Source organism: Prionailurus bengalensis, chromosome E1, assembly GCF_016509475.1.
Source record: "Prionailurus bengalensis isolate Pbe53 chromosome E1, Fcat_Pben_1.1_paternal_pri, whole genome shotgun sequence".
In the NCBI taxonomy this organism is placed as follows: Eukaryota; Metazoa; Chordata; class Mammalia; order Carnivora; family Felidae; genus Prionailurus; species Prionailurus bengalensis.
The window spans coordinates 17,742,888-17,766,511 of NC_057347.1; the positions used below are offsets into that span (position 1 = coordinate 17,742,888).

General features: G+C 44.4%; 1 protein-coding gene across 1 annotated transcript in view; it reads left to right on the forward strand.

Moving 5' to 3' along the window:
* Positions 1-23,624, forward strand: part of PHF12 (PHD finger protein 12) — a 41,531-nt gene that overhangs the window by 9,007 nt on the left and 8,900 nt on the right. Inside the window, exons 3-7 of the mRNA XM_043583534.1 lie at positions 13,379-13,451; positions 16,001-16,394; positions 17,942-18,062; positions 19,311-19,443; positions 21,325-21,489. Of these exons, the coding sequence (XP_043439469.1) occupies positions 13,379-13,451; positions 16,001-16,394; positions 17,942-18,062; positions 19,311-19,443; positions 21,325-21,489 (886 nt within the window). The remainder of the gene's footprint in view (positions 1-13,378; positions 13,452-16,000; positions 16,395-17,941; positions 18,063-19,310; positions 19,444-21,324; positions 21,490-23,624) is intronic.

Genomic DNA, 23,624 nt, shown 5'->3' on the forward strand with positions numbered 1-23,624 from the left:
TGGGATGGAAATAACTCCAGATCAATTGAGGTATCTTTTGAACTCCATTAACAACAAAAATTGTACGCTGCGGTGAACTCACCTGTTTATGTGTGTCTTTATGTAGGCCCAGATAGCAATAAATAGGGAGACAGAGTGAAGAGAATATTTGCCTGAAGGTTTTATATAGCTTATAAAAACAAACAGTCTGTTTTGATGCCCCCAAGAGGAATTTTGCTACCTAGAAATGCAGGTGTCCAGCTTCTTAACAGAAATGGGTACATCTTTTCTCCTACAAGTGCTAAGGCAATAGAAAATAGATGAAGCTGAATGTTGTTTGCTTTTGGTATACATAAGAGTGTTAAAATCTATCTCTGAACCTTCTTGTCCCACCCCCAGCACATACACAGTTCCTTGGCGTGTAGTTAAGCAGGCCACCCTAGTCAAAGATTCTGGTTGGGGTTTTGATAATGCTGTCGGGGTTTTGATGGTTATATTATTATGATCATGCAGCACAGGCTCCTAGAAATGCATTCTTATTTTAAGGTGCCAGAATTTTAAATCACCACAGCAGGGGGAGGGGGGCAGTTTGTTTTCCCACCTCGACTTTGCTCTTCCTTTAACTTAAGAGTCCCCAGGGAGTACAAACATGGCCAGCTGCATTGCCATTCAATGAGTGACACTTATAAGAGTACCTCCGCATAATGCTAGCCTCCCAAGAGACCGGACAGGAGTACAGCTGTCCCCCTGCCAGTTTCCTGAAAGAGGAGGACATTGTATTCAGTGCAAGTCCTAGACCAAATTTCAGAAAGGCACTTTGGTATTGCGGATTTGTCACCATGCCCAGGACGCATGCACAGGTCACTAGCTGACTGCTTTTCCCATGACTTGGGAGCAGTTAAGAAGAATAAGAAGGTGACTCCTTTTTATGCCTGCCATTTACAGATGTCAAAGTCTTCATCCTTTAAGCCTAATACTATTTCTGAATCTAGGTCTCAGCAAATAAGAAAAAAAGATGAAGTTTTAGCACATTTGCACGGGAGATGGAAGACACTTGAGGGGTACAATAGACACTGATAAAAGGAGAAATCATTGCTTTGACCCATCAGCAAAAAAGAATTTGTCTGCTATGTAGAGCTGTTGTTGAATTCACGGTAAACAAATTCCGAGCACACCTTACAGACTGATGAAATTTCAAGTAATGTAAAACTTGACTCACTCATTCAAAAGGCTACTTTCCCTTTTGCAACCGTGTACTAAATGCTCACTAAACTACTTAAAAGCCAGAGGCTGACCCGTTTCCTCCGCTCACTGCTGTGCAATACCTGGTAGTATTACAAATGAGAGAGACACAAAGATAAGCACTGGTTGGGGAACAGAAACGATGTCTAGTTCTACCAAGTGGGTGGTACCTTTGTTAACAAAAAACAAAAGGTGACCATTCCTTTCTCCCTAATTACATTTGCTTTCCTGTATGTTAATAGTGTTGGTTTTTAAGTCTTTGCCCTTCCCGGGTTTTTTTGTTGTTGTTTTGTTTTGAGACAGAGAGAAACAGAGCACAAGCCGGGGAGGGGCAGAGAAAGAGGGAGACACAGAATCCGAAGCAGGCTCCAGGCTCTGAGCTGTCACCATAGAGCCCGATGTGGGGCTCGAACTCACGGACTGAGATAATGACCTGAGCCGAAGTCGGACGCTTAACCGACTGAGCCACCCAGGCGCCCCTCCTGTTTTCTGATAAACTGTACGAGATATATCTCCCAGGAAATGTTTCCCAGTCTTGAAAGGACAGAAGACAGAGAGTGTAACAGCAGGGCGGGGACTCCATGCCTGAACCTACCTTCAGTCTTTCCCACTGATTTGGGCTCTGCGTGAGGCTCTTTTGAAATAAGCTTGAGTGAGCAAGAGGACTCTCCGCGGGGTTTGAATTTAACTGTAGCCCAAAGACATCACTTTACCACCCGGCCACACAAGGCTGAGGGAACCTCTCAGAATTACTAGGAAGCTTGAGTTCCAGGGTGGAACCCTGTTTGTAGCAGCATAAACACATTTACAGACTTTCTATCCAGCTGTGATCCTTAGAGGGATGTTGAATATTTTTCTCTGCTCTGCATTTGTGCAGAGAACAGAGCAGGGAAGCTAATGAAATGCATAGAACTTTAAGTGATTGTAGGTACGTTACAAAACTGGCAATGAGGAGCTACTGTTGTTCTTTCCACCAGCCCTGGGGTCCTATGCTGAGCTGGGAGCTTTTTAATTCTCACATGCATTGAACCATCAGATAGCATTCTACTGATTTTTGGTTTTAACGAAGCTTTGGAAACATTAGAGGGAAACTCTACAGTGAACTTTTTCAATTGACAATCCTCAATTACTGGTCAAAATGCATTATGAAAATTATACTTCATTAATCTTGTTAAATGTGTCCAAACTTACGACTTTTCCTACCTAGTCCTTTCTTTAAAATTTTTTTAAGATTTTTGTTTTGAGTAATCTCTGCACCCAACATGGGGCTCAAACTAATGACCCCAAGATCAAGAGTTGGGTGCTCTTCTGACTGAGCCAGCCAGGTGTCCCTTATAATTTTTTTTTATGTTTATTTATTTTTGAGAGAGACAAAGCTCGAGAAGGGAAGGGCCACAGAGAGAGGGAGACACAGAATCTGAAGCAGGCTCCAGGCTCTGAGCTGTCAGCACAGAGCCTGATGTGGGGCTCGAACTCAGGAACCACGAGATCATGACCTGAGCTGAAGTCGGACGCATAACCCACCAAGCCACCCAGGTGCCCCTTATAGTTCTTTTTATGCATAGGCTGGCTATATTCAACTTTCCTTGATCTTGCTTGCCATTTTTTGTTTTTGTTTTTTTAAGTTTATATATTTATTTTAAGAGAGACAGAGCAAGAGCTTGAGCAGGGGCTCGAGAGAGGGAATCCTAAGCAGGCTCTGTGCTGTCAGCGCAGAGCCCAATGTGGGGCTCGAACTCACGAACCATGAGATCATGACCTGAGCTGAATCAAGACCCTTAACTGAACTGACTAAGCCACTCAGGCTCCCCTTGCTTGCCATTTTTTGAAAGCATCTTAAATATAGGGAGTATTCTGTCAGTGATTTTGGCCTTTTGATAAACATTGTTTGGCTTTATCATTTTTTTTAATGTTAATCATTTTTGAGAGAGAGAAAGAAGGAGAGAGTGTGAAAGGCGGGGGGGGGGGGAGGGGTGGTGCAGGCGGCAGAGAGAGAGGGAGACACAGAATCTGAAGCAGGCTCCAGGCTCTGAGCTGTCAGCACAGAGCCTGACACAGGGCTCGTACCCATGAACTGTGAGGTCATGATCTGAGGTGAAGTTGGACGCTCAACCGACTGAGCCACCCAGTTGCCCCTCATTTTTGTTTTCTTTATCCTTCCTTTTTTCTCCTCATGGTTTTGCCTGGCTTAGATGACACTTAGCCATTCTAGCTTAACTTAATTCTTATAACACCTCATTCCACGATATCAGACATCTTTGACTGCAGGCTTCAGTTTGTTGGTGTTGAAGTAAGCTGTATGGTAAGAAAAGTAGCTGCAGTTTATTGAAATTATGGGAAAGAACTCATGTCCAAGATTTGTATGCTTGCTGCGTAAGAGCTTTCCTCAAATCTTACCGTTTGTGTGCACACGATCAGACCTTTAAGGGTGATCATTCTTTGGTTAGGGATCATCTGAGAGAAAAGTGGGCCAAAGGGAAAAAATTATGGTGCTCTCTCTCTGAGAAGTATGTTCACCTCCTAAATAGGTCACTGGGGGTATAACTGGAAGGCTTCAGAAGCTCAAGTCAGCACTTAGCTGTGGCATCAAACCACGACAGCATAGTTTGACAGTATGCCTAGGAGATTAGTTCAATCATGTAGGGTGGGGAGCTTTAAGGTTTATGAGTAAAATTGGGGGGGGGGTGGTAAAAGAGGGAGGGAATAGGCCCTGTGCTGCTTTGGTGCAAATTATTATTATTCTCTATTTTTCCTTTTTTTAAGGAGACCCTGTCAGAGGAGAGTAAATTAAGCAGAAATTCTCCTTAGGGAGAAGCAGCTGGGTCTTAAGTAGAAACCTGCTCCCTGTATTTAGTTGGATTTCAAATAAAGACATTGCTAGTGTTTTTAGTTTTCCCAGCCTTTATAGAATTTGAGGTCCAGTATCTCTAAGATGTAAACTGATCCAGATTTCCTGAGCTGTGTGTGCAAAAAGAATACGGCCTGGTTATTTCCTTGTTCTTGATAGTCCAATAAATTTGGCTACGGAACAGTACCCAGTTTTCCATACCTCTGAGACTCTTCTGGAATACACAGTTACAGTTGTGGATTCTTCTTTTCAATGGAACATTCCCTAGGAACATCAGAAAGTGTTGAGGCCAGAATGTTGACTTCCAAAACAGGTGGGGGGCTCCAACATCTCTGATGAGGTGAATGAATGAAGCACATTTTTAAAATGTCTGTAGCCAGCTCATTTGCCATTGTGGAGAAGCCAGGATTGACAGAATAGCCAAACTCATGATAGATAAGGCTCTGTGGCACCCAGTCTCAGCTTGTAGAGAAGTTAGCAGAGGGAAAACACCTGGTGTAACTGTTGGTGCTCTACCCTCCCACCCTCCTTTTGCTGCACTGACTTTATAACCCTGTTCCCCAGGTGTCCTTCACTGGGAGGATGCCACAAACCAGCTCTGCATAGAAGGCAATGAAATTTGGGGGCACAGTCAGCTAGTTTGAAAGGACTGTATGCCTGTGGAAGTGACGCAACTAGCTAAGTTTCTCAATGGGGCATTTGTAATGGCCTGGCACTTCATTGGTTTCCTTGTTAACACTGCTGCTGAGGCTTTGCATGAAAAAGCCAGCGGTCCTTGTACTTTTTATGTACTTTGTGGCATTAGCTGTGCTTGAGTCAGTAGCTAGGATGAAGGAGGGCAAGGACCCCTGAACTTTGTTTTTACCTCCATTGCCTTTCAGTATGGCCATCTTCCCTGCCTTTGAAAGGTAGGCTATGTTTGAAGATAAAAACTGATGCCCATACAAGTGTCCAGAGGAAACTTACTGTTTAATGCTGACATTTAAATTTCATTAGATTTTGTTTCTTCAAAACTTAGACCATTAAATTTGGATATATTAAGACAGCTTTTAAGTTTTAAAAGATATTTTTAAATTAAATTTTACCTGGCACCTCTTCGCTTTTCTAGAACAGAAGCTGGTTTCAGTTTACAAAAGGCTTGTTTTCTGTGCTCCTAGGTTCCTTTGTAGATCAAGATGGCTGCCAGGAGGCTGAGACGTGATGGTGGTCCTGTCAGTGATCACCTTCGCTCCCATTTTGGCTAATACCAACATATTTCCTGAGCTGGCCAAGGGCAGCAGGGCTGGTCTGAGGGAGAGTGGGCCTGTTCTGAGCACGTATTGTCTTTTGCAGTCACTCTTAACACAATGCCGTTAAGTATAATTGCAGGATTTTTATCTGGTAGTGGACCTCAGATGGATGGATGAGACCCATGAACTGTGAAATTAAAAATCAAAACTGCTCAATGCTATTGTTTGCTGGTTGAACACCCCACCACCACCCAAAAAGGGGAGGGGACATATAGATGGAGGGGGGGGTCAGTGAAATCTTTCTTAGTCTGATATTTTAACTGAAACTGCCACATATGGCTCGAGAGCTTCTGATTCTTGGTGAATGATGGGTTCTGACAGGAAAGACCCTAGCAGTTCATGCGACTGACCTCCTTTAGAAGAGAGCCCGAGTGGAAGGCTGTTGGTGTATTGTGTACAGATATGCTGTCTGCATAGTGTTCCTGTTCAGCCTTTGTATTAAATAGAGTATTTTGTCAGTCTAGGAAGAAAAAATGAAGTGTCTTCTTTCTTAAATATTGTTCATCCATCTTGCTTCCTTTTGTCCTAAGACACATACCAAAGCTTTTAATTTGGTTAAGTGATATTTCCATGTCTCCCCAGCTGCCTTTGGCTCAAGTTTTAAAATGTCAGTGTCACTTAGCTGGATGGACAGTTGCAAACCATACGTCGGTAACCTAACGTATTTTTTAAAAACAAGTCCACAGCCCAACACCATTTTTATCTGCATGTTTTAATGCAAAAAAATAGGTCTCTGAAATAAAAGGCAGTCTTTCTGCTTCCTTGTCTCCCTCTCTCTCTCCACCTCTCCCCTCCTCCCTTTGTTCTCTTGTTCCCCTCCCCCTTCTCCTTTCCAGTTCCATATTGAAAAACTGCTTGCGCTGGATGGATAATTAACGCAGAGCTGTGGAGCAACAGGTCCCATTGGTGGCGACTAAATCTGAAGTAAATGTTAATATCGTGCAGGTTCATATGTATTAATAGGTGGGGGAGATGAGTGAGGTTAGACTCAGATCAGCCACACTGGTATATGACTTGAAATAGATCCTCTTAATTAGAGAGCCAAGAACCATGACAACTAACGTCTTCCACCTGCAGTGGTGGGCTGCAGCCTCATTAGTGAATGAAAGAGGCATTCTAAATTAAAACTGGACTTCATCCTTTGGCTGTGAGTTGGGATCATCTGGCTCTGGGCTTTGAATCTTTGACATGGAGAGGTCTATCAATGCAGGCATTACAGTTAGCTGAGGGGTGCAAGTTTATGGTTTTCTCTTTGAGGACTCCAGAAATAGACTTTTTTAAAGTTGTATTTATTTTTGAGAGAGGGAGAGATTGAGCCTGGCACAGGGCTCAGTCTCACAAACCATGAGGTCATGACCTGAGCCGAAATCAAGAGTCAGACGCTTAATGGACTGAGCCACCCAGGTGCCCCAGGCCAGGGCTTTTTTTTTTTTTTTTTTTTTTTTTTTAATTCCTAAGTTTATTATTTACTTTTTGAGAAAGCAAGTGGGGGAAGGGCAGAGAGAGAAGGGAGAGAGAATCGCATGCAGACCCACACTGTCAGCACAGAGACTGATGTGGGGCTCAAACTCACTAACCATGAGATCATGCCCTGAGCTGAAGTTGGACACTTAACCTACTAAGCCACCCAGGCACCCCTGGGCCAGGGCTTTTTAACAAATGATCTGGGAGGAAACATCCAAAGCAGTGAAAATGGATATTCTGCAAAAGCTCTGTCCACAGGGCACTCTTTAAAGAGCTACCAGTTTTCCAAGACAAGCCAGCTCGTGTATATTCTGGGGCTCACCTTCCTTTCTATGACTTGGACAGTTCTCGGAAGGAATCTAAAGGTTCATATGCTATTGGGTTCTAGATGGACATAAAACACCCATTCCCAGGAAAATGTCCTCCCTTCCAGAACTTTCCTTCTTTCAGGTAGTTTTTCAAAATACAGAAATACACCTGCTTCCAAAACTATAGTTTCCTCCTGAACCCCTCAAGATCCTTAACTTTGCCGTCTTTAAAGGATCACTGACTGACTTACCACTTGCTGAATAGTTCTGAATTATGGAAAAAGAGTAGGGAAAAGGTCACTGCCACCTTCAGGTACCAAATAACCAAATTTCTGGGGCTCTTTGAGTCTGGCATCTGTGCACAGTTAAGTCTTACATAGCTCTGTGTGGCAAGGATCAGGGTGTATTCGATTGTATGTGGTCTCATTGTCAACTGTTCTTTTCATGATGTTCTAGCCTGTGATCCCTGAGAGCAGGGACCATGTCTGAAATTTCACCACTTAGCACATTGCCTAGCATAAAATGATTGTCCATTAAATGGTTGAGAGGACAAATGACTTTGGTCCTCTCTCCCCAAAGGAGAGTAGTTTGTTTCTTGGTGGGGTAGATAATAACCACTTGTCCCTCCTCCAGTGTGGTACCTCCAGCATGGCATTGGTTAGTAAGCAGTGGGAACTCAATAAATATTGACTGATGTCGAAGGAAATGCTCAACCTTGAGGGTCGAGGAAGATATTTTAGCGAATATTCCACTGTGTTCCCCAGAAATAAGAGAACTACCAAAGGTTTTTTACAAACAGCTTGGGCTCAAGATTTGAAAGAACCAGGAAACTGATTCGAGTTCTAATTCTGCAACTTAACTGGCTCCATGGCTTCAGATGAGTCCATTTCCTCACCTGTATGACGGGAATAAGAATTGTCACGGTGTGCTGGTGAAGATCAAATAAGAGCATCTGTGAAAACACTTTGTGAACTGTAATATGCTATGTAGACGTAAGATGAGATTGTCAGTCTGCTGTTTCTGAGCTTTAGTGACTAGGAAGCATACTGATGTCTTTACAGGCAGTACTGGCTCATTATAGTGTCCTCATGGTTTTCACTGCTGCACAGCAGAAACTCTAATAGAGCATTTCCAACATTACCTGACTTTTAACTTTTAATGATTTCCTTTTATAGAGAATGGCTCTGAGCACCTTGTCTTCGTTGATATATAGGGATAAGCGGGAGCTGAGACAAAGCCTTGTTTTTCTTGACAGACATATCCTGATTTAAAGACTCTGGTAGGCGTGTAATCATTTCAAAGTTGCACACTAAACTTATGGGAACACCATTCTTATGGGAGAAAGAGCTTTAAGATGGGCAGCTGAGATGGGGAAGTCTCCAGAATGTGTTATGTACATGAGTGTCTTGAAGCTGCAGAATCTCCTTTCTCCCTGGAATCCTCTCCCTGTTGGCAAAATTTCTGATAGCGAATCAAACCAGTCTGTCTGCACAACAGCCTCTTTCGGAACTAGTTCCTGAGCTTATTACTCCAGTGACAGTCTGTCTTTCCTGGATCCATTTCATGAATCCCTTTTGCTCTAGATATTTGAGTTGAAAAACTGCCTTCTAAATATTAGCTTGAAAGGAATTACTAGGGGCAAAGAGGAAACATTGTCATGAGAAAGCTTTATCGTGGGCAGTTTCTGTATTCCGGGTGTACCTGTGATGTTCATTTTCTAGAAACATAGACTTTCCTTCCCTATCCATCCTATCATATATTACTGCCTTCTCTCAAGATAGCACATTTTCGGGGCACCTGGATAGCTCAGTCGGTTAAGCAGCCGACTCTTGATTTCAGCTCAGGCTCAGGTCATCATCTCACAGTTCGTGGGATCTAGTCCTGAGTCCAGCTCTGTGCTGACAGCCTGGAGCCTGCTTAGCATTCCCTCTCTACCCATCCCTGACATGACTCGTGCACTCTCTCCCTCTCTCTTGCTTTCAAAATAAATAAATAAACATTTAAAAAGATGCCACATTTTCAAGTTTATTTCAAGATGCGCATTCTGTCTTTGAGAAAGCAGCAAAATCTCAACAAGGTCTCACTTTTAAATGTTCTGTGCTCATCCTGGAAATAACATTCTGACTTCTCTGTACTATTCCCTAAACTCACAGCCCTTATCACACACTTTACTGCAGACAAGAGGAGCCTGTGCCCATAATCTAGAATTCTGAGAAACAAGTGTTCTTAAGGTTGGTATCTCTAAAATCGATCCTTTAGAAACCAACCAGGAGCTACTTTTAAGAGCCCCTTAATACAGACTTTAAGCAATTTACCCCTGTGTTAAGAAAAAGAACCAAGAAACCAAATTGTTTAAAGAGGATTTAAATGAGTTGGGTTGGTTTGCAAGTGTGGACTTTGACTTTGATATCTTACCATTTCATGACTTAGAAAACAAATTATTTTGTGTGCAATTTAACCACCAAAACAAGTGCCTGCCTAACTGCATTGCTTTGCCTCATTTGCTTCCTAGAAGCCTATTTTAGTATTCCCCAGTTCTGTGTGTGTGTGTGTGTTTACTTGAGAGAGAGTGTGAGCAGGGGAGGGGCAGATAGAGAGGAAGAGAGGATCCCAAACAGGGCTCCACACTGTCCGTGCAGAGCCCGATGTGGGGCTCGAACTCATAAGCTGTGAGATCATGACCTGAGCTGAAATCAAGAGTCGGATGTGCAACCAACTAAACCACCCAGATGCCCCAGTGTTCGCCAGTTCTCTAAAGCTTTATTGAGTACTTCGTGTATGCCAGGCACCTCGCAGAGTGTGGAGGTACAAAAGTAAATCATAGAGAAGGGGGTTCCAGTGCATAATAGTTTCAGTACAGTGTGGTACAGAAGTGCTATAGGGAATCAGGGGCTGCCAGAGAAGGCGTCCTGGAGGTGTAATATCTGACTTGAGCCCCAAAAGGTAAAGAATCCACTGGGTGAAGGAATGAGGGAAGGGCCAGCTTTTGTGGTTGTAGGTACCAGCTCTAAAATGAACAGACACACAGACTAAAGAAAGGGTATATGGACTGTGTGGGGAGCCACCAGGTTAATGAAGCTAGAGAAAGAGGCAGGATTCTGGCCACAAGGGTCTTAACATACAATACTGAGGAGTTTGAACTTTATCCTATAATGGATAGGGTAGGGGTGATACTGAAGGGCTTTTTAATAAGGAGAGTGATATGATCAGAATTATGTTTTCAATAACTCATTCTGCCAACAGGGGTTGGGGCTAGATTGAGGGAATCATGAAGGGTGGCCAGGAAGCCATTTACATCTTAGTAAAAGGTCTCGATTCAAACCACCTTGCCTTGCCCTTCTCTGCTTTACATGTTTGGTAAAGAGTATCTTGGTACAAAGCCAAATGGGCAGATGAAAAGAAATGATGAAAAACAGAATCAGAAGTGACAGCCTTTTCAGGGTTAATTTTAATATGATGGTTGCTGAAGCATAGCAGAGTCTGTAAGCCTTTGCAAATTACATGCATACATTTCATTAGTTTGGATGTAGCCTATGCAGAAATCCATTGGTGAGAACTAGGGAAGACTTTACAGGTGACATTCACCTATGGTCCTCTAGGGCTTGAAGACCTGTCACAACAGGCCAGTATGCCTCCAGGTTTTCTGCATCCTACTAAGGATCTCCTGAGATTCCACCAGTGAAACAGGGAGGAAAGGAAGCAAAGAGCTGTGAGCACTTAGTGGATATCCTGACATGTATATTCAGGTCTCCAGGGAAGCATGGCAAAGCAGAAGCTAGGAAAATTTGCCAAGCCAAGTGCTCTTGTAGATAGAAACAGTAGAGAAGCATAATATTAAGCCTTGGGACTTCAAGAAAAGTCCTTATATATTCAGCCCTCAATTATTTTTTTAGTATTTCTTTTTTTTTTCTTTCTTTTCTTTTTTTTTTTTTTTTTTTTTTTTTTGGATGAAAAACTCCCTTCTGACTGCTAGGAACCAGATATAAGAATTTCTTTAGCATAAATGTATCCTCATTCTCCATAACAGAATTTCTGATTCTGTAGGCCTGAAGTGAGGTCTCAGAATTTGTGTTTCTTTGCTAATAAGTTCCCTGATGACACTGATGCTTGCTTCTGATCTGGGAACCACACTTTGAGAACTGCTACTGTACAGACTTAGAAATGTGACTCTCTCAAGAATTTAATAAAGTCTCATACATATGGTTCTTGGTGTAACTTTAGTGGAAATCAGTGATCTGGAGGTTCAGTAAGGCCAGCCCTATACAGCTCTAATTTTGATTCAGTATTGACTGAGTGACTACTGTATGCACAACCTCTGTATTATAAAGCTACAAGGTGGGAAGAGATTTAGTCCTTGTCTTGGTCCCTCTAATGAAAAAAATAAGAGGGGCACATGGCTGGCTCAGTCAGTAGAGCATGTGACTCTTGATCTCAGGGATGTGAGTTCAAGTCTCGCATTGGGCATAGAGCTTAACTTTTTAAAAACTGGATGGGGGTGCCTGGGTGGCTCAGTTGGTTAAGCATCTGACTTCGGCTCAGGTCCTGATCTCATGGTCCCTGAGTTCGAGCCCCGCGTCAGGCTCCGTGATGACAGCTCGGAGCCTGGAGCCTGCTTCAGATTCTGTGTCTCCCTCTCTGTCTGCCCCTTTCCTGTTCTCTCTCTCTCTCCCAAAAATAAACAAACACTAAAGAAAAAAATTGAATATACGGATGGATGGATGGATGGATAGATAGAGAAAGAAAGAGAAAAGAAAAGGGAAAAGAAAGAACTGGGGCGCCTGGCTAGGTCAGAAGAGTGTGCAACTCTTGATCTTGGGGTTGTGAGTTCAAGCCACACTTTGGGTGTAGAGATTACTTAAATAAAACTTAAGAAAGAAAAAAGAGGGGGTGCCTGGGTGACTCAGTTGGTTAAGCATCCGACTTCAGCTCAGGTCATGATCTCACGGTTCATGGGTTCGAGCCCCGCATTGGACTCTGTGCTGAGAGAGAGCTCAGAGGCTGGAACCTGCTTCAGACTCTCTGTCTCCCTCTTTCTCTGCCCCTCCCCTGCTCATGTTCTCTCTGTCTCTTTCTCTCTCTCTCAAAAATAAACATTAAAAAAAAGAGAGAACTGCCACACAAGGGAAAACATGAGAAGTCGCAAAAGAGAACTAAATCATACAATCCACATATCCAGAAGGTCCCAGTAATCCAGGCAGAGCACATGGAGGAGCTGTACTCAGTTACATGTTGCTGTGTAACAAACTACCCAAAACTCAGTGGCTTAAAACAGACACTGGTTATTCTCTCTCACAAGTCCATGTGGTGACTTAGCTCAGCTGGATGGTTTTTCTGTTCAGCATTGTGTTGTCTGGGACCACAGTACTTTAGAGGCTGTACTAAGCTGGCATGATCTAAGACAGCTTAGTCACATAGCAGTAATTCATGCTGGCTTTTGGCTTGGAATTCAGAGGAAGCTGTTAATTGGAGCGCCTTAACTCTCCTGAGTGTGGCCTCTTGGCGTGACAGCAGGGCCCTGAGATGGAACATTCCAAACATGAAAAAATGGAATCTGCAGGTCTCTTAAGAGCCAGCCTCGGAAGTTACAACATAGGTCACCTCTGCTGCGTTCTACTAGTCAATACAAGTCACAAGGCAAGCCTAATTCAAGAGGAAGGAAGTGGCCTACCTTTAGATGGTAGGAATAGCAAAGACTTTGCAGCCATCTTTAATTAAGCCTTACAGGACTAATAGGGTTTAAGAGGCATAGTGTTCTAGTGGGAAAGGGCTCTAGAGAAAGAAATATCAAGTCTTCAATTTGACTTGACGAAAGCGTACCTGAAAGGGTCCTGGGAAGGTAGAATGGGACCGTGCTACACAGGGCTTTGAATTGCAGATGAAAGAGCTTAGACTTATACCGACAAACTTTGAAGACTGTAGAGAACCTATCAATGATTCTGTTAGCATGATATAGTTGGGGGATGATTCTCAAGGCTTCAGACTACTTCTGTCTTTCTCTGTAAAGCCCAATGTTGAGAGCTCTGGATTTGGCTTCTCTTCCTAAGATGTGGGAGTAGGTCCTCACTCTTTAGGTTATTGTAAACGATGCCATGTTAGCATCTTGAAAGATGAGAGAAAGCCCGGGCAGTGCTACAGGACGGGCCAGAATAGGAGTCGAGGGACAGGTAGCTCTGTGCCAGACCTACCTAGGCTTTTTCCTGCTGCATCAAAGGTTAGTACTTAGTCTTGCCCTTGTCTTTTCCCCACAGTAATCCTCCACTGAGTGAAGAGATGTTGCCTCCTGGGGAGTGGATGTGTCACCGGTGCACTGTTCGCCGAAAGGTAATAATGGCGCTTTCTGAAGGCTTTGCTCAGAGTGCCAGATCTAGAGCACTGATATTCTAGAGCTAAGACGGCCTGGCCCTGAAGGCATTTTCGTCCCTTCTTCTTGTCTTTTCCAGCCCTGGAATCACCCTCACTCTCCCCATGGTGACTGTTTGGAATCCAGTAGGGCCTAAAATCCAAACATGGGCTGCTGAAATGGGCAGAAGAGGTGTGTTAATTTATTGAGCCATGTTCATTCACTAGTGACAGGAGTAGACTGAGGAGTTGTAGACCTCCTGAAAAGTGGCCTGAATGTGGCAGTTCTATCCCTGACTGAAAGTAGCTGGAGAAAAGCAAGGCTGCTTCTCCAGCTTGATGGAAGAAGGATGCCCCTCACCCCAAGGCAAATAAGGCTTGGCTGGGTGTGTGGGAGAGTACTCGGAAGCCTTTGTACCCCAGGTTGCCTAATCTCTCTTTAGCTCCCCTTCCCTTGGCTTTGATAGTTCAGTACTGGCTTTGAGAACATGATTTTCTACTTTGAGAGCTTTTGTGGGGTGCGAAAGCTAAATTCCTCTTTATCAAAAAAGGAAGTGGGTGTTTTTCCAGTCAGAATATGAGAGACCCAGTCCTCAAATTAGAGGCTGTGAATTAGAATCTGTCTATGAACTGTAAACCATCCCCTTCCCTCCCCCCACACTAATCACACACCAAGCAACTTGCCTTTGTTGTGACATCACTTCTGTTTTCCTGGCCCCTGAACATGATGTCACAATGAATGATGATTTCCTTGGTTGCAGAAACAGGATGAGATGATTCAGAGATTGTGGTTTATGTGTGTAACAGTTTTCAGCCTTTAAGAAGGTAAACAGACTTTTAGTTTTCAACATCTGCGCACGGGTTCTTATTAAAAGGCAAGGCAAGGCCAAGTCAGCCAGTTAGCCCCAGCTATGGTTTGATTGCCCCTGAAGTCCACAAACCAGGCTGTCCTCCAGCCTAACCACCTGTCCGCATCTCTTCCTGTGCATCCCCAGTTAGGTTAGAGCAGAGCCAGTTAGAAGCACCTACCAGCCAGGAGGCCTTTCAGAAACCTGCCACTCCAGAAACTGAACGTGAAAGAAAAAGTAAAACCAGGAAAAGAGGGTGGAGAAGAACTAACATTATTTTAGTGCCCGTCAAATGCTGGGTATTTTACATATGTTCTCTCATTTAATCCATGCAGCCGTTTGGGGTGCCGGTGATAGTACCTCCATTTTAGAAAGGAAGAAACTGAGGCTTACAAATGTAGAATGAGGACTCCAAAGAATTAGCAGAGCCAAATTGTCTTACTCCAAATTTCTATTGCCTCTTCATCAGTTTTCTAGAAACAGAGCTGCTTGACAGGGATTATAGTAGCCTTTTTCTAACGTAGTGTGCTTTCCCCGAAATGCCACAGTGACATGCTCTCAAATGGACTTTTTTGCCTACCAGTGCCAAATCTGCCTTTTCCACCACCACTACCTCTATCCCTCTTTGGCCTCCTGTAGTTACGCTGAAGTGGACTGAAATGATTCATCCTTTGGGCCTCATTAACCTTTGATGTTCAGGTCCTGTTCCTAGTGGAGGCTAGATCTTCCCCCGACTCAGCCATCCCTTTCACATATGTCACCCTCTGTCTCCACCATATCTTTGAAAGGAGGAGAAGAAAGGTTTTACTAGTCTTACTTTACAGACAGGGAAACTCCTGCCCACCAACCTGAGTCATCCAGGGTCATAAGCAATCAGTGGCAGAACTGGGACAGATCCCGGGTCTCCTGATTAGAGACCAGTGTTAAACCTTCATTTGACTGCTCTTTGGAGTCCTAGAGGAAAATGTAATACCAGTCGTCCAGTCCTACTGAATAAATATAGTCTTTTTCCATTTCCCCACGTTCCCATTTGAAGAAGTGTCCTTTCCAGAGTCCTAGTAAAACTTGAAATACTGAAAGCCACAATTCTCAGACACTGTGGTCGTTGGGTGGCTACCTTCCACACACAACCCCACCACCTTGCAGTGTAGTTACTTTCCCTGTCAGCACCCAACCTCCCTGGACAGGGACCTCTGTTTGCCTATCTTACCTTTGCTTTTGCAGACTTTATTTTGAGCAAAATTCTTAAACCCATTCAGGAGGTCAGGATGCTCCATGGCAAACTACAGTGATGTTGAGACCTGCTATATTTTTCTCACCGTTCTCACTTAGCCTCACTAAATTTATTTTCGCTGTGGTAACTTTTAATCCCTTTACCCCTGTACTTTGTATGGAGATGGTGTGCATCAAATGATGACTTCAAGTAAATGATGTGTGATAAATGTGCATAATTGTTTCTAACTTTCCCTGCCGTCTGGTGATTCTCTGCTGCAGTTTCGCCAGCTTTAGTTTAGTTCAGCTGTAGTTTTGTCAACTTGGACAGACCAGTGTTCCAAGTCCCCAGGTGGATGAGTCTGTAACATGTTGGAGAATTTCATAATTTTGGCTGGTGGTCTTTGTAGTATCCATCTCTTTCTGTTTTGTGGTACTTTATGTGATGGGCCTACGTGTTCATTTGCACAGAAACGAGAGCAGAAAAAGGAGCTGGGCCACGTCAATGGACTGGTGGACAAATCCGGCAAACGGACTACATCTCCCAGCAGTGATACCGACTTGTTGGACAGATCAGCCAGCAAAACTGAACTCAAGGCCATTGCCCACGCCCGGATCCTGGAGAGGAGAGCCAGCCGGCCTGGCACACCCACATCCAACGCCAGCACAGAGACCCCCACCTCTGAGCAGAATGACGTCGACGAGGACATCATTGACGTGGACGAGGAGCCAGTGGCAGCTGAGCCGGACTATGTGCAGCCCCAGCTAAGGCGGCCCTTTGAGCTGCTGATCGCTGCCGCCATGGAGCGGAACCCCACCCAATTTCAGTTGCCCAATGAACTGACTTGTACCACTGCACTACCAGGTTAGCCAAAATGTCATGTCCCCGCCCCCACCCCCACCCCCCCAGCTGCCCCAAAAGACTACTGTCCAGCCAGAGGGCAGTGCTGCCTGTGGGATCACCGGGCGAGTAGCCACTCTCATGTTCCTGTTCTTTGTTCTTCCTGGACATCTTTGAAGGTTTTAGCCTTGACCGTGCTTATTCAGTTTTCTATTTTCTGCCCTTCAAGGTATCCCCTTTTTAAAAATATAGGTAATATATTCACATGGTTCAAAAGCCGAAAAATACAAAAAGGCTTAAAATGAAAGATCTCCCTTCCACCCCTGTCTGCCATTTGCCTGATCTCTACCTTCATATCCCTCTCAGATAACCACTGTTTGGTTCTTGTGTATCTCCTTCTGGAATTTCTTTGTGGGTATATAAGCAAAGAAATATAATATGTTCAGTATTTTCCCTTTATTTTTTTTTTTAATTTTTTTTTTCAACGTTTATTTATTTTTTGGGGGACAGAGAGAGACAGAGCATGAACGGGGGAGGGGCAGAGAGAGAGAGGGAGACACAGAATCAGAAACAGGCTCCAGGCTCTGAGCCATCAGCCCAGAGCCCGACGCGGGGCTCGAACTCACGGACCGGGAGATCGTGACCTGGCTGAAGTCGGACGCTTAACTGACTGCGCCACCCAGGCGCCCCAGTATTTTCCCTTTAAATAGCTTATTTGGTATACTGGTCTACATCTTGCTTTTTTCACCTCACAGTATGCTCTAGAGATCTTTCCATATTAATGTAGACATTCCTCAGTTTTTATTAATGGTTGCATAATAGTCTATCATATAGACATGACATAATTTATTTCACTGATCTCCTATTAATGGACATTCAGGTTGTTCCTGATCTTTTGTTATTATAGATGCTTCTTCAAATAATTCTGTAAATATAACATTGTGTATCTGTAGGGTAAATTCCTACTGTTCGAATTGCTGGGTTACAACTATGCATTTATAGTTTGATAAAATGTTACCAAATTGCCCTTTTTTTCCCCTTTAATCATGTCTTCTACTTGATGCCACAAAGCTCCTGGATGTTATTTTCTTTTTCCCAGAGAAAGTGAAATTGGCAGGCTTAAGAATGCTGTTCAGTCAGCAGGAGGTATATAGAATCAAAACTTTTCTGATTTCTATAAAAATGCAGTAAAATTATAGTCTTTTCTTCAGCCACCTCCACAGAACAGTCTTTGTTGACCATTTGACTCGGGCATGTGTATTTCTTAGGTTGCAGTATCTAACAACCTAAGCTTCTGACCACTTCATGTTTGCAAAACATAGATGTGTTTCTGCCACAGAACAGGTGACTTCAGACCATGGTTCTGATTTATGTCTCAGTGTTCCTTTTCCTCCCTTCCTATTCTTTTTTCTCATTTGAAACCAGCCGAAGGGGTCTCAGAAAGAGACCTGTGTCTAGGCTGTGGCACATGCTTTTACGGAGATCTGTTCCTTTCACTTTTTGTTGTTTCCATATCCCACACTAGGAACTCTGCATCCAAGAGAATTCAGCACCATCAATTTCTCTTCTAGGTTCTAGCAAGAGGAGAAGAAAGGAGGAAACCACGGGAAAAAATGTTAAGAAGACACAGCATGAGTTAGATCACAATGGTCTTGTTCCCTTACCAGTCAAAGTATGCTTCACATGTAACAGGTATTTTTCGTCCATACTAAGGACTCTTCCCCATATTCAGCAAATGAGATTTTTTCTCTCTTCCATCACCTCTCCCAAACTCTGTCTGTTAAATGTGGATAACCCATATTCTGATGGTATGAGTACAGAGACTGAGTGACTAATTGACCAGAGCCTTGACTGTCTTCACAGCAAATTCCCTTAAGTACTGTAGACTGTGTTTATAGAGGCTCGAATAGGAGGGGTTGGACTTAAACAGAAGCGTGAGATATTTTGACTAGCTAGCAGGAGGAACCGTGGCCAGCACAGACACAGGTCCCTGGAAAGGGCAAATAACTTTTTAAATCACCAAAGATGAGTTTAAAAGCAGGACAAGTATCCATGGTAGCTAACATGCATCAGACTGGATGACTTCCAAAAGCCTCCAGGCTGCCCCAGTTGTAGCTTCCCTGAGACACTGGTTTCCTTCAAATAGGATCTCCTCAGTGACGGGAACCAGCTGCTTCAATTACTGACGCCGGACTTACTGGCCTGGGTATCTTAGAAGGGCAGGATAGCAGGAGAAAATAGCCATCAAAAAGAAATGTTCCCAAAAAAAGGAAAGAAAGAAAGAAAGGTTCCACAACAAAAGCTGTAGGGAACTAGATAGTAGGGCAGCAGAAAGAACTCCGAGCCAGGCCCAGACTGAGGCTCCAGTGCATCTCAGGGACCCAGGGAATATCATAGTTACTTGCTGAAGCCCCTCCCTTGAACTGTGCATATACATGAATACATCACAGAATTCTTTCCCAACACAACTCTTCCTGTGTCATTTTTGCTGGGTGCTTCACGCAGAAGAGAAATCCTTTCTTGCTGTAGTGTAAGACTCTAGAAACAGGGCTAGAGGGATTTTTTGTTGTTGTTGGGGTTTTTTTTTTGTTTTTTAAATAAGGTAGTTACTTTCTTTTAAGGAGTAGAAAAATCAGAGCGGAGTTGGCTATCTTCCCCCTGTGGGCACTGAGCATTGATCATTCCTGCTCTGACAGCCACTTTAGCTATACTCCAAATAAACATTCACTTCCCCACAAGACACATTCCTCTTAGAGAATAATGGAGAGCCTGGTGGTAGCCCCCAGCTTCATCCATCTTCCTAACTGAGTGTAACTGATCACTGGGGGAGGAGGCCCTGGGAGAACGTTGTGAGGATTAAGGAGAGGCTGTTCCATAGTGCACAGTTGGTTTGAATTCTCCCATCTTGCCACAGAAATGGCCTACATCTCTTTTTTGCAGGAGCTGCCGTGTGGCCCCTCTCATCCAGTGTGACTATTGCCCCCTCCTGTTCCACATGGACTGCCTCGAGCCACCGCTCACTGCCATGCCCCTGGGCAGATGGATGTGTCCGAATCACATCGAACATGTGGTGGTAAGCACAGCATGGTCCCTTCTGTTCTCTCTGGGCACAGCCAGGGCATGGCCTGATTCAGTAGAAAGCATAGTAAGGTCAGCTTTGTACCAGAGTTCGCTATATAATCTCTCAAATACGGATTTCTGTAGACCATCCTACTCAGTTCCAATCATTTTGACATGCCTCAGCTGTGCGTTTTGCATTTTCCCACAATGCCTTGTTTTAGCTGTACAGGCAGACTTGATTGTTTATACATAAATTTATTCCATGGTGAATTGAGCAGTTGATGTTATAGCCATGAAGGGGGTGCGTATATTCGATCCAACTCATGGGAATAAATGTTCTCGTGGTAGCTGCCTCTGTATTTCCCTGTCTCTTATTTTTAGAGGGAGCAAACTAGAAATTCTAAAACGTTTATTCTCATATCTCAGGAATGACAGACAGTCAAATCCCACTAACTTGGGAGAATTGAAGAATTGACATGGATAACAGTGTTCCAAACAATCAGCCATTTATTGAACACTAACGTGTCCTAGGCATCACATGAGGATCTTCCCCTTCTCTTTAGTTTTTGACCCCCACCTTATCATGGTGCATGATAGTAAGTGAGTTGTTGAATGAATGACTGGTGTAAGGGTCCTTTTATCTTATCTCCCAGGAGTCTTGGGTACATTTTCCAGACGCTTCCTGGGGCTAAAACAGAACTGTAGTTTGCTATCTCCAAAAGAGGCTTAGGCTTAGGCCCTTTCCTTCTAGGCACTAAGAACAGCCGTTTACAAGGTTGAATGGGTGAGGGCTTCAGAAGAGCAGCTCCCTTATAAGTTCAGCCTTTCCAGATTAAAAAGATTATTGCTTAAGACGTTGTGTATGAGACGGTAATGACCACGGAATGTCTTTTGACCCTCAGCGTGACAGAGTGCTCCTCACATTGCACTGAGGAGCCTTGGTTATAGACTTGCACACATGGTGCAAAAACGTTTGCTTTGGCCTCTTCATTTGGCTAACGCTGCTCAGAAAGGTTTATGTAGGAGGAAGCTTCTCTCCAAGCTCAGTTACGAGTGTTTCATTTTGCCTCCTGCCAAACCAGAAAAAAACTACCATCAGCTATACGCCCAAATATGAATCTTAAAGAGCAACTTTCCAACAGATGAAAAATTATTAATTAGATAATTTATTTACTTAGCCACTTAGGGGTTTTTCCTACCTTACTAATCATGAAGCTTCTGAGCAGATCTTTTTTGCATTAAAGTTTAGAGGGAAAGTGGCATAGTTTTTATATGCCTTCTGGATGCTGCTGCGCAAAATTCTTTCTTCCCTCCCTTCGGCCTCTTAGAGCAGCCCAGGTTTTCCTCCTCCTCTAGAGCAGGACTGTGATATCCAGATGGGCTCACTAATGTTCCCTGGTATGTTGGAAGAGGAATAGAGCAGAGCACACGGGATTCTGGTGCTGATCCTTGCTGTTAGCCAAGCTCCTATATAGGAAACCGTCCTGCTTCCCGTGGGAATGAGTGCCTTGCTAGAAAGGGAGTCTGGGTCTCAAGGGCCAAGGCCCGCCTGTCCTCTGAAACCTGTGCTCTGTTAGGGTCCACTGGCAAAAGGTGGTCTGAGCTGTCAGGCTGGATTTGAAGGGTACTTGTGACTAATTTCCTATTTCCTGTCCCCCGCAACCCTCTCTAGGGAATAGGAACATACCAGTTTTCCCTCTCTGGACCAGGCAGGACTGAGGGAGAAAGTCTTACCGGTGTTCCCTAGCCCTCTGACAGGGGTGTTGACGTATCAGCCCCTGACAGAAGGAACCTATTTGGCCAAGGGCTTCTATTTTTCAGACCTAGAGGATAGTTAGTTGGGAGGGGATGCCTTTTGAGGGTCATTGTAAAAGTGTGTCTGCTTTGTCCCTAGCTGAACCAGAAGAATATGACGCTGAGCAATCGGTGCCAGGTGTTTGACCGTTTCCAGGACACCATTTCGCAGCATGTGGTCAAAGTGGACTTCCTGAACCGAATCCACAAGAAGCACCCTCCCAACCGCCGAGTGCTCCAGTCAGTCAAAAGAAGAAGCTTGAAGGTGAGTCCCAACCTGGAGCAGGCAGGAGAGTGGGCTCTGATTGCTTTCATGGGATAGACAGAGGATTGTGGTCCCAAATTTATAGACAGGGAGACTGAAGCCCTGAGATTTGTCTGTGGTGTCTCAACAAGTGGTGAATGTGACCACACATTTTAATACTTGAGGGTGGTGGTCAGGATTACCAAGGCCCAACCCCAAACTCTGCAAGTCTTCAGTTCTCATGATGAGTGCTCGTTAGCCCCTTCTGCCAGACGGATGTGCTCTGCTATTGCCACCCCTGGCCTGGTACTCACGCTATCTGTTCCTGGGAGGTGGCCCCTTTCCAAGAGCTGTCTGGCGGGGTAAAGGTGGTGGTGATGAAGCAGAGACCCATGTGGAAGGGAGGAGCTATCCCAGCAGAGAAACTTAAGAGGAAAGTGCCTAAAGGAGAGTAAATCTGTTTTTCCAAGGTGCTGGTAATATATAACGAATATTCCAAGTTGTGCCAAGTTGTGGCCTTGCCGTAATAATATCTAACATTCTTGTATGCACTTGACAGTTGCTAAAGTGTCAACTTTAGCTGAGATCTGCTGAGATGAACAGAAAAAATTCCTTTATTGAAAAGCATTTGGTGGTGTTGAGGCTGTTTCTCAAAAGCCATTCAGTTTCCTCATTCATTTAACCTAGAGAGCCCAACACCGTGGACCCACATAGAAGCTTGATTTTTCTCTTTTTGGAATAATCCCGCACACAGACTGTGCTGTGTGCCAGTGGAGACCAGCAATTCTCAAATATGGCCACTTGGTGGCAGCAACGCTTTAAATCACTCACCCCACTCCCATCCCTTCCAGTGGATGTCAGCGCTAGCAAGCTAGCAAGATGTTAACTGTTGGAAATTGTATAACAATCTCTTAAGTGTGTAAATATTTATACTTCAATATAAATACCGGTTTCTAAAATTAAATCAAGGTGTTTTCAGTTGGGGGTATTATAGAGGTGGCATGCCTCATATCTCAGTAAAACAGATCTGAAAGTAAACTAAACTGTGTAATTCACCACGTGGATTTGGAAGAGAGCCTGGCGGCTGAAGTGAACAGTCCCAGAAAGCCTTGAGAAAATTCTGTTTCACAATGCCCTCTCCCCCTTCAAAGGTTTCCCTATTCTTCCCCGCACCCCCCCCCCCGCCTTCATGTTTATTTATTTATTTTGAGAGAGAGAGAAGCAGAGCACAAGCAGGGGAGGGGCAGAGACGGGTGAAGGGGTGGGGAGAGAATCCCAGGCAGGCTTTGCAGTGTCAGTGCAGAACCAGATGCGGGTTCATCTCCTGAACCATAACATCATGACCTGAGTGAAATCAAGAGCCAGATGCTCAACAAGCTGAGCCACCTGGGTGCCCCAAGCTTTCCCTATTCTTGAGGAAAATCCAAGGGCACGAGTTGCCTGAATAGCACTTTTTTTCCCTTGCAGGGCAGACAAGTATTTTTGTTATAGCACGGGGACAGGACACGTGGGCAGAAAGAGCTGCCTGCTGAGCATTCCGTACTGGACAATTTGAGAGTGAAGTGAGGACTGTGGTAGCACAGGACGGTGGTGGACAGTGTTCCAGCTCTGACCTGAACCATCCTCATTGTTGATATAGAGCAGGGCAGCAAAATTGGCTAAGAACTTGGTGTTAGGGATTCCTCTTCCTGCTACCCCTTCACTCTTCGCCAAGGGGGGCAACCTTAGGCTTGCCTACCACTCCACTCCTCCCCCTCCCATTCCTGGCTGACTTTGGACAAGCCCATGGCACCAGCCACCACCATTAATGGTGCTGTCTCTCAGCTCCATATCTCTTGACTTTCTCCTCATGTCTGGATTCATATCTGTCTGCCCATCCCACAGACACTTCAGTCTCAACTTGCCCAAGACCGAAAGTCTTCTGCCTCCAAATCTGCTCTTCCTCTTGTATTTCCTGTTTCCGTGAATGACCGCAATCTCCACCCGGTCCTTCAAGGCAAAATTCTGGGAACCGTTTTCAGTTCTTCTGTTATCCTCCATAGGGACTCGGTCACCAAATCTGTTCTTCAAATGTTTTCCAAGTCCGTCATGTGCTTCCACATCTCTATGCCTTATATGCTGCTCCCCTAGCCTTATTTCCCCTTTGTCTGCCTGGA